Genomic DNA, 10,884 nt, shown 5'->3' with positions numbered 1-10,884 from the left:
GAGGAAGGCATGGAAGGCAGCACCTCCAGACAGCCTCAACTGTTGGAGAGGGGCTGGGAGCCAGACCCGAGGACAATAAAACGTGTCAAGTGGGCTCATTAAAGACAAGCAGACATAACGGCCTCGGGGGTTAGAAGCAAGCACCTTCTTTTGGAAACACCCTCTTTGCAGCATTGGAACAACACTCAAAAGAAAGCAGCACAAAGGACCAATGGATACAGACACAGAGTTTGAATCTGGTATAGATTTGCATAAGAGGAAAGCTGCTATAAAAGTGAGGTGTCTTGAAGAGGACCACAGGTCTCGTCTTGTTAACATGGGAGCATCGATCCGGATCGGCAGAAGCCCGGCTCCACCCCCTCCCCCATCTAACTCACCTGGCCAGTGAAGTTAAGGGGAGCAACTAATTGGTAACAACAAGACGGAGTGTGTGTGTTTGTGTGTGTAAGTGTAATATATTATATGCATATAATACAGTGTTAATGAATACATGTATTACTAATAAATGTGGCGTTTTGTCTTATTCCCCCTGATAAGATCCTGTGCAGTACTTTAAGTACAACACCTGTTCTGCGCACCACCAAAAATGATACAAACCTGCCACCCCTGCTTACAGCCTTTGGTCATGTTCCGTTTTGGAGGGTCGTGAGTTGGGGTTTTCGTCCCACCCCTTTGGTGCCCCCTGGGAGGGGTAAGGAGTGAGGTTGTGCTCTGGCCTAGGCCAGGCCTTTCTCTGCCTTTTAGTGTTCTGATGCCTATCCCCCCAGCCCCCCTCCCAACTGGTTGTTTGACCTCACCTTGAGATAAGGAGCTGAGGCAGTCTTCAAATCTGCATGCATCTATACTAGGGGTCGGCAACCTAGGGCACGCGAGCCGCTTCCGAGTGGCACGCAGCTCCCTGCCGTGGTCCCGGCCCCCAGCCCCACTCAGCCCCCCCGCCCACCCACCACTCTCCCCTGCGGGGGCAGAAGCTTGGTTCTGCAGCAGCCAAGCTTCCCCCCTCCCCAACTTCTTCCCCCAGCGTGGTGCTTTCCTGCCCCTCCTCCTCTCCGTCCCTGCGCCAATCAGCTGATGGCCCTAGCGAGTGAGAGGGGGAAGAGCGGCAGTGTGCACACAGCTCCGTAGAGGACGCAGAGAGAGGTAGGGACGGAGCCTGGGGGAAGGGGGTGGGACCGGGCATATCCCTTCCAGCCCCCTGCCATGAGCTGCTCCCCCCATGAGCCAAGCACCCCAGCCCTCTGCCCCCCCCCCCCCACACTCTGCCCTGACCCCTAAAACACCCCCCCTCCCCCGGTCTGGGGTCCCGGCCATAGGCCCTACTCAGCCCACTGCCGGTCTAGGTGAACAGAACCCCAGGCTGGCAGCGAGCTGAGCAGGCTGGTGGCGTAAGATCAGGATTTTAATTTAATTTTAAATGACGCTTCTTAAACATTTTGAAAACCTTGTTTACTTTACATACAATAGTTTAGTTATAGAAAGAGACCTTCTAAAAACGTTAAAATGTATGACTGGCACACGAAACCTTAAATTAGAGTGAATAAATGAAGACTTGGCACAGCACTCCTGAAAGGTTGCCTACCCCGGTCTATACATTCCCACCATGCCCAGTAACACTTGAACTGCTCTTCTCCATTCCCATTATACTAACAAGCCCATTGGGTTTAGGGAAAAGCAACATTTACCGTGTCTGGCTTTGTTCTTAGTAACCCATGGGTGGGTGCTGCCCCCTGCTGGTCACACACCCCAGCCCAGTGATGTGGCCACAGGGGGCATCTCCGAGGGCACAGGAAGAGCAGCAGCACTAGGGTGACCAGACAGCAAGAGTGAAAAATCGGGATGGGGGTGGGGGGGGTAATAGGAGCCTATATAAGAAAAAGACCCAAAAATCAGGACTGTCCCTATAAAATCAGGACATCTGGTCACCCTAAGCAGCACGTGGGTGGCACAGGGCCGGTGTATTGCGGGTGCAGATGTGGCGGGCGCGGGGCCGTCAGTCCCAGGGAAAGGTCATGCCCAGACCCTGCATCCACTCCTGGTAAACGGTGTCGAATCGTTGTCTCTGAACCTCCGAGAGATGGTTCCTCCAGTCGCCACAGATCCCTGCAAACCACAGGAGACATAGTCTAGAGTGCCCCTCACTCCCAACCCACAGCCCCTGCTCCCCAGCCCTGCCCCCACAAGCTCTGCCCATGCCCCTCACTCCCAACCCACAGCCCCTGCTCCCCAGCCCTGCCCCCGCAACCTCTGCCCATGCCCCTCACTCCCAACCCACAGCCCCTGCTCCCCAGCCCTGCCCCCGCAACCTCTGCCCATGCCCCTCACTCCCAACCCACAGCCCCTGCTCCCCAGCCCTGCCCCCGCAACCTCAGCCCATGCCCCTCACTCCTGACTTAAAGCCCCCAGCTCTCCTGGCCCTGCCTCATGCAGCTCTGCCAGTGACCCTTAATCCGGACCTGCAGCCCCCATCCTGGACTCACCTTTCCTCAGGAATTCCCCCTTCTGGTGGTCCATGTACTCGTCCCTCAGCTGGGAGAAGTTGGACATTTTGTTCCCCTTCATGCTCTGGAAGGAGGCGTTCTCCACCACCGCAGCCACTTGCTCCTCACTCAGCTCCTTCCCCAGGAAGTGGCAGATTCTCTGCACGCTGCCCCACGGATCCTGAGGGAGACACCCACTGCTGTGAAGGGTGGGATCTGGGGTTCCTCAGTTTCCCCACACAAGGTTCTGCTCCCCATGGGGTCCAGACAAACAGATACCTCTGAGGTCAGAGGGCCTTGGCCACAAGCTACCTTGGCTGCCTGGGGTGGGGTTAAGTGTGGGTTTGGCTCACAGGGAGCTAGGTTATATTTGGGCATGGCCCCAGGGGGCAGGATGATATGTGGGCATAGCCACAGGGATGAGGTTAAGTGTAGGTGTGTCCACAGGGGCGGGGCTATGTGCGGATGAGGTCTCAGGGGCAGGGTTACGTGGGGGGGTGGCCCCAGGGGGTGGAGTTATGTGTTGGCATGACCCAAGGGCGGGGTTTCCCTACCTGCTGCAGCTCCTCGTAGGTGATGGAGAAGAAGTTCTCGTTGCCCTTCAGCCTCATCCAACCGGTGATGTGGTCGAACCAGGAGCCGTAGGGCACTGTGCAGGGGAGAGTGGCACGGTGACCCCAGAGCTGGCACCACCCGTCCCCTCCACCCTGCTCTGCTGGGGACTGCAGGGGCCTGGGACACCTGGGTTCTATCCTGGCACTGGGAGGAGGGGTGGGCTGGTAGTCAGTGGTGTTTGCAGACCCCTGGTTGTGCTGCGGCTGTTTGGGGAGGGGGGCTCTGAGCTGTGCCAGGCCCTGGACAAAGGGCTGGGGAGGCACAAACTCAAAGCACTTGTGACTTGCTTGGAACACAGGTGTCCGGCTCAAGTGGCCCCGGGGTGCTGCTCACCATTCCCGCTCAGGAAGTCCTCGAGGAAGGAGTCCAGTGAACCAGGGTTCTTGAAGAGACACAGAAGCTTGGAGAAGTGGTACAGCGAGACCAGGACGTCCTTGGGGCAGCGCAGGGTGTAGATGATCTGGGGGGAGGGGAAGAGGGTCACTACCACTCGCGGGAGGGGGATGACAAGTGAACCCAGCGATTAGCCACCCACCCCGGGCTGTCACCTCCCCACCCTCTCTGCAGGGAGAAGGATTCGCCGCACCCCTCTGGCTGCTCTTCCGCACGCCCACATTGCTGTAACTCACACCCAGCAGCAGCCCTGGATTCACCCCCGTCCCGACGCACAGCCCTGTCGGTGCCCCTCAATCCCGACCCGCAGCCCCGGCTCTCCCGCCTCTCACCTTGGCCTTGGAGCGCTGCAGGGACTTGGGGAAGAGCTGGACGGGGAGGTGGGAGCAGAGCAGCCGGGGCGGGGGGTATTTCAGGGCAGCCTCCAGCCCCGTCCGGTTCTCCACCCAGGGCGCCCGCTCCCAGTTCAGCACGCTGCGCACCCAGCCAGGGTCCCCGTCACAACGGATCAGACTCAGGATCTCCAGCATCCAGTTAGTGCCTGGGGGTGAAAGGATTAATGGGCCTGAAATAATCCCTCCACTCACTAGGTCCCCCTCCGCTCCCAGAGAGGGAACCCAACAGTCCTGGCTCCCAGACCTTCTGCTTTAACCCACCAGACTCCCCTTCCCAGATCTGGGGATCCGACCCAGGAGTCCTGGTTCCCAGCCCCCTGCCACATTCACTGAGGTGCATTGACTGCTAAAATCAGCTCTTGTTTTGCTGTATCATGGGTCTCCTGACCCTGCCAGCAGCTCTGGGGGAAGCCTGTGATCAGAGCCCATCTGCAGAAAGCCAGCCTAGCGCCAGGTGGGCGAGTTGGGCCCCAGGGAACAGCCTGCTTTGTCTCACTCTGGGCTGAGGGCGTGAGAGCCAGGGCTCTGACATCTAGGAAAGCAGGTTGTGAGACGTTGCAACCTTTCAGCTGCCACGTTTGGTGTTTCCATTTAATGTCTGTATGTGTGTCAGGAAACTCCCTCCCCCACCCCTCTGCCCCCGCTCTCCCCTACCTGACTTGGGGTAGGTGATGTTGAAGACGTCGTCGTCCCGCACCTGGAATTCGTTCTCCACGTTGCTCAGTACCTCAGGGGAGTAATCCAGGCATGGAAACAGTACCCCCTTGTGGGTGAAGTAGTCACACGCCATGGCAGGGCTGGGACAGAAACAGACCTCCCGGCATCAGTGCTGTCCCCCTTGTGATACTAGGGGGCACCGTGCTGCAGGGGACATGGCAAGGGGCTCAGTATGGGGCGCTGTGGTGCAGGAAGTGGGGCGGTGGCTCAGCAGGGGGCACCGTGCTCCAGGGAGCAGGGTGAGGCTGTTACTTGGCTGTCCCACCCCAGAGCCAGTTGCATCTCAGCACTGGTTGAGCCGATTCCTTGGCGTGTTCCCGGAATGACTCTAGGGCCTGTCCTGGTGGCTGCGGCCGGGAGAACAGCCCCGTGCCTGTGGTGGGAGCCCTCTGTAGGGTTGTGTGACAGGCCCAGGCACTCTGCTCCCCGCCTGCTCTCCCCCAGCGACACCTGGACCCTGTTGGGCACGCCCTGGCCGTCACAGTGACCTTTATACCTGGGAAGAGCTAGTGCCTTTAATCCCCCAGGGCCTGTCATCTGGGGTCGCTCCTGGCTCCCTGTCCCTGGCAGGTCCCTGTGCCCCTTCCCAGCTGTGTCGGGTGCCGGGGGTCTGGTGTGGGAGTGGAGGGGGCAGGCGTGTGGCAGATCCTGTCATTCCCCCCCGGGAAGGGGTTGCTTTCATGGCAGCACGTCATTAGCCAGCCTGAGTCACCCCCCCATCCCTGCTCCACCTCAGCCCCTCCATGGGGAGCTGGGAGTTCAGGCTCCACGGCCCATTCAGCCTCTCCCCCGGGGGCGCCGATTAGTGCCTGTTGTGGGTTTGGGTTTGCAGATGTCTCCACCCTAGGGATACAGCTAATCCCTGCACGGCAGTACCTGAGCCTGCCAGGCCCTGCCCTGCGACCAGATCACAGCTGGCACCCTCGGGAGGGGAAAGGCCCCGTGTCCCATTCCCCAGCCCATCGAACCAGCCAAGCCCTGCCCTTGGGCAGGATCAGAGCTGGGGCATCCTGGGGGGGAACACGCCCTTGGGCAGGGAGAGGGTCAGGCTGGGGACATGGGCCCTGTCGAACTGTGGGGGGGAGGGGCGGGAGCAGGGGGGATTTAAGAAGGGCCCTGCTGGGTCAGCCCAGGGTCCACCTAGCCTGAGATCCTGTCTGACACCCCCCCCCCCCTCCGCACACGCTGCAGTCATGGCGTGATCCTGCTGGCTTCTGATGAGGAGAGGTTTAGGGACCCCCAGAGCGTGGGGCTGCGTCCTGCCCATCCTGGCTAGTGGCCAGCAAAGGTCCTGTCTTTCAGGCGCTTACCTCATGCTCCGTTGAACCCGTTACAACGCACCCGGCCAGCGAGGGGCACAGGCTGGCAGTGGGCCAGGTGAAGGGGGGGGGGGGGGGGAGATTCCTTTGCTATGTCGGGCAACCCATGGTCCTTGTGTTACGTGGCCCTAGTCATGGTCTCCACCCCAGGCAGGATCCAGAGACCTCCGTCATCCCCACGCAGCCGTCTCTCCTCCAAGCCGAACCGTCCCAGGCTAGAATCTCCTGTCCCACAGAAGCTCTGCCAGCCCCCTCAGCATTTTTGTTCCCCGTTTTCTGCACCTTTTGCAAACCCCTGTACCCGTTCTGAGTCAGGGCGGCCAGCACTGCACGCAGCGTTCCCGGTGTGCGCGCACCTGTAGCCGAATCTATTTGCTTTCTTAGTTTCTAGCCCTTTCGTTCCGCAGTCAGTCGTGCTGCTATTTCCTAGCTGGGCTCATTCCCAGCTCCTGGGGGAACCCTCTGGGCTGGGCCGGGGGCACTGTTAAATTTATCAGTTTGTTCCAACCCCCCCTTGGTCGGCTAGTCCCCCCAACTGGCCACCAGGCTTCCTGCTCCTCAGGGACTGAACCGGTCTGCTGGGTTTTGAGTCCTTAGAAAACTGCTTCTGCCCATGCTTCACGCCCAGCCGCCGGAGTCGGCTTTTCCCTTCCTCCACCTCCAATCAGCCCCGCTAGGATCCGACGTCCAGATTTGAACAGATCCTTTTACTCCTACCCGACCCCATTGCGGTCACAGGGCCAGTCCCCCTCTCGCTGCCCCCATGTAAATCAGGCATGACCCCATTGCGGTCACGGGGCTGGTCCCCCTCTCACTGCCCCGGTGTAGCAAGGTGAGACTCACCAGTGTGGCACCTCCTGCTGGTTATCCTGGGAATGAGCTTGATTTCAGCCCAGAGCACCTCTGCAGGCCAGTAGCTCACCTGCCTCAGACCCCGTGTCCCACCCAGACTCCGGTGCCCTTTACCTCAGGCCCCTGCAGTACCCCAGCTCTGGGTCACCTTTGCACCCCCAGTTCCTGTTTTGGCCTTCACAAGCTGGAGTTGCGTTGCGTTGCCGAAGGAGGCAGCCAGGCCCTTCTCTCCCAAGAGCTAGAGAGAGACTAACCTAGAGCCTGGCTCACAGCCCTTTTATAGGGCCAGTTGTCTCCTACTTGGGTGTGGCCCCAGCTGTGGCTGCTTCCCCCAATCAGCCGGTTCTTCTTGGCTCTCAGCCCCAGCCCTCTCCAAGGGCTGGCTTTTAACCCTTTCAGGGCCACAGCGGGGTGACTGCCCCACTACACCCAGTGTAAATCAGGAGTGACCCCATTGCAGTCATGGGGACGATCCCCCTCTCGCTGCCCCGGTGTAAATCAGGAGTGACCCCATTGCACTCACTAGGGCTCCCCCCGCCGCAGCTCCCTGGGGTGGCTCTGGATTTGCCCCCGGCTTGGGCAGTGACTCTGGCTTCTGGGAAGGGGCCGGGATCCCCTCGGGGGAGCAGGGGGCTCTGGGCCGGGGACCGCTGGGGGGCTGGGAATTCCCAGGCACGGGGCTCAGGTACTCACCCCAGCTCCCGCAGGTCTGGGCTGGGCTGCCTCTGTCCCAGGCTCCGGCCCAGCCTCCTGCCTCCTCACCCTGGCACCGGCATTAACACTTCGGTGCCCAACCTGCTAGAGCTCTGTCCTCCTCCACCGCACTCTCTGCACCCGGGATTTCTGTTGGTTTCTTCCCCCTCCCCCCAACCTCCCCCTCCTGGCCCCCAGGTGTGTGGTAGATCTGGTCTCCCATGGCCGTGTTCCACGGCCCAGGGGGAGGGGGGCAGACAAGGCGGGGGAAGAGGAGCTAGGAGGGGGCTGGGGAAGGGGCAGCGTGGGCCTGGGCGAGCCAGGGGGGGCTGCACTGGGGGTGGAATCGGGACATCTCTGTTTAGTAGGAAGCCCCTGTATGGATTTTCTTAACCCAGGAAATAAAGCCGGGACTTGGCGGTGCCTCATCCCAGCTCAGATGCCCTCCCCTGGCTCCCAGCCCCCCAACCACGGCCAAGCCCCTTCCCTGGCTTCCAGCCCCCTCCTGCTGCTCCGAGACCCACTACCATGGCCCAGGCCCCTCCTGCCTCTCCCAGCTCACAATCGCCTCCACCACTCCCCCTGCTTCCAGCCCCAAAATCACAGCCCAGGCCCCTCCTCCTCCCTACCCTGCTCTCAGACCCAGCTTCCAGCCCCTCCCCCACAGCTCACCCCCCCACTACTCCCTACCCAGCTTCCAGCTGCCCTCCCGCTTCCTATGTTAAAAAACAAAGACAGGTGCAGCATAGAACAGCTGGTGCAACAAGTGTGTTCTCAGGGCCTTGGCAAGTGAGTCACTGGAGTCGATCCCCCTCTCGTCACCCCGACTCTTACCTCACCCTCCCTGCCCCCACCTCCACTCTTCTGCCCATGGCTGGGCCCATCCATCCCCAGGACTGAGAACCCCCCCCATCTGAAGGCTGTGCTGAGAACTCAAAGGGTTACAGCAGGGCCAGACCCACCCCAGCTCCCGCTTGGCTGGGTGGAATCAGACCCTCTGGGTTCACTGCGCTGGGGAAATGGCTCCTACGCCAAGTACTAGGCTGGGCATCGCCCCCAGAGCCCCGTGAATCCCCAGACCAAGCGTCAAGCCCAGCTGAGACCCAGTCACGGGGCTGAGCGCTGACTCCCCTGGCAATGCAGAGTGAAGGTGCTGCCTGAAATCCCCTTAACTCTGCCCTGGATCCATAGGTGGTGGAACTAGCAGTGTGGGGGTGGTGCCGCCCTCCCCCCCCCCCCGCCCCAGGCTTGAAGTGGTTTCCATTATATTCAGGGTTCACAGTTTAGTTCAATGGCTCTCAGCACCCCCAAGATACAAATTGTTCCAGCACCGCTGCCTGGATCCCAGCCCAGTCTTGGCCCGATGTGCTCTGCCCTGTACGGGAAGGACACATGGAGTTATAGAGGCAGGGGCAGCACAGTGCAGCCCAGAGAGCCCAGGAGGGGACCCAGGATTCCTAGGTTGTATCCCCAGTTCTGGGCAGGGAGTGGGGTTTAGCGCTTAGAGTGTGGGGCTGGGAGCCAGGACTCCTGGGTTCTAGCCTAACCTCTGCTCAAGCCTCCTTGTGAGTTTGTGCACGTTACTTCACTCTCTGTCTCTCAGTGGCCCCCTCTCTGCAATGGGGCTGCTGGAGAGCGAGGCTGACCCTGCCCCAGGTGAGCACCACAGAGTAAGAGACCAAAGAATGATACAATTCCCTGACAACAAGCTGAGATGACACCCAGACGGCTGAGCTCAGCAGCCCCCTCCCTCTGGAAAGCAGGCGCTGAAGGGTTAAGGTTCTGCCAAGCAGGACTGTGGGAGGTTCGGGAGGGTGCAGGTGGCCACAGCACTGGCCACGGGGAGGTGAACCACATGGCCCCCAGCTGCTGGTGTGGTGTTGGGGGGCTAGATTGGCTGGGGGAGGGATTGTCTCTGTGCTGCCTGGGGGTCGGGGGCTACCGCCAGGTGTGTAATGATGGAAAGAGGTGCATGGGGGATGCTGGGTGCCTCAGCCTTGTGTCAGGAGCAGGGCCGGGCGGGCCGGGCAGCAGTGAGTTGGGAGAGGAGCGTGGCCTGTGAGTTGTGGGTTGGGTGTCGGGGTTTGTTCTGCAATTTTAATGACCACGGAGGCTGGCGGCCCAGGCACTGCCATGCCCATGGCCTGAGCTTGTGACCTTGCCACTGGTAGGGAAACCGAGGCACAGGGCGAAGCCATAACTCGGCCAAGCTCACCCAGCGTCCCTCCCCCAGCCTGGGTGAAAGGGGCTTTCCCTTGTTATGTTGTATGTGAGCCTGTGAGTCTTACTGTTTTGTATGAATACTGTGTGCCTCAGTTTCCCCATATATTGCATCAGTGCCTAGGTGGTGGAAATAAGGGTGCGTGACTTTTGATGAAGCCCTCGGGACACATGAAGAGGCTCCAGTTGCCTGCACATAAGCGATGGCTGATGCCTTTCGTAACCTGAGAACCAGGAGGGGGATGCGACCAGGTGACGCTTTGCCAGGGAAGCGAGACAAAGACCAGGAGGAACAATGGGTGTGTCGGAGGCCGGGTCGCTGGAAGCTGGGCAGTTTGCTGTTGGGGACTCAGAGGGGGGAGTCCAGGGCATCCAGCCTGGGGTCCCCCCAAAATGGACTTTGCTGAAAGTCACCGATTCCTGTGCTAACAAGCTCTGTCCTACACTATGATCCTGTCAACTAATAAATCTTGTTTTACGCTGGCTGAGAGTCACAGCTGGCTGCGGAGTGGGGTGCAGGCCCTCTGGCTTCCCCAGGGGTCCCGTCCAGGTGGACCCGCCAAGGGGAAGTGTACGGTGTGAACAGGGATGCTGGATGCTCCGCGGTCAGACCAAGAAGGCTGAAGCCGAGGAGGTTTTTTGCCCTGGGCAGCGTTTCCCGAGGGGAGTCGCCACCCCAGAGTCCTGGGTGGCTGCACACAGAGCAGTTGCAGAGCAATGGACCTGTGACTCGGTCACAGAGAAACCTTTGGCCTGGTCAGTGGGGGAGTCTGCAGGGGGAATTCAGTCCAGACAGGGTGTTTTTCTAACCATGGCTCTAGAAATGATTGTGGGACTGTTCAGTGGCCTGCGCGAGGCCGGGGGGATCGGACTAGCTGATCCCATCGGGCCCGGCTGGCCTTCCACTCTATGAAGGCAGACGAGGGAAACTTTAAGCGGTGAGCCAGGCTAGCCGTGTATTATGGCAGAGCCGAGGACACCGGCTGAGCGAAGTGCAGTAGGAAGTTGGTGCCACGGCAAAGGTGTCTCGGCGCCCGGCTGCCTGGCAGGTGGGAACTTGGGACAGCTGCCCGCCTCCGTCCCCAGGCCACAGCGACAAACCCCTGGGCACCCTGGCAGCCAAGGCCTTCGCTGCCAGGGCTGGTGATCTCCTAACCAAATGTGCTCTGGAGGGGGGGGGGTTTACGGAGTCCCAGACGTGTC

General features: G+C 60.3%; 1 protein-coding gene across 3 annotated transcripts; it reads right to left on the bottom strand.

Moving 5' to 3' along the window:
- Window positions 1–1,518: 1,518 nt before the first annotated feature.
- Window positions 1,519–7,494, bottom strand: LOC128826921 (sulfotransferase 2B1-like). Of its 3 annotated transcripts, none has more exons than XM_054010481.1 (7): window positions 7,462–7,494; window positions 4,535–4,677; window positions 3,818–4,026; window positions 3,426–3,552; window positions 3,032–3,126; window positions 2,478–2,658; window positions 1,519–2,100 (listed from the first exon to the last, which is right to left on the bottom strand). In XM_054010481.1, exons 2-7 carry the CDS (start codon window positions 4,668–4,670, stop codon window positions 1,991–1,993), a joined length of 858 nt encoding a protein of 285 aa, XP_053866456.1. In that variant the 5' UTR covers window positions 4,671–4,677; window positions 7,462–7,494; the 3' UTR covers window positions 1,519–1,990. The 3 variants fall into 3 exon arrangements, with proteins under 3 accessions (XP_053866456.1, XP_053866455.1, XP_053866454.1); XM_054010480.1 differs by lacking the exon at window positions 7,462–7,494 and adding an exon at window positions 6,883–6,930; XM_054010479.1 differs by lacking the exon at window positions 7,462–7,494 and adding an exon at window positions 6,760–6,790 and having other exon boundaries at window positions 4,535–4,741.
- Window positions 7,495–10,884: the final 3,390 nt, after the last annotated feature.

This window comes from Malaclemys terrapin, chromosome 21 (assembly GCF_027887155.1).
Source record: "Malaclemys terrapin pileata isolate rMalTer1 chromosome 21, rMalTer1.hap1, whole genome shotgun sequence".
NCBI lineage: Eukaryota > Metazoa > Chordata > Testudines > Emydidae > Malaclemys > Malaclemys terrapin.
This window is presented reverse-complemented; position numbering and strand designations above follow the sequence as displayed.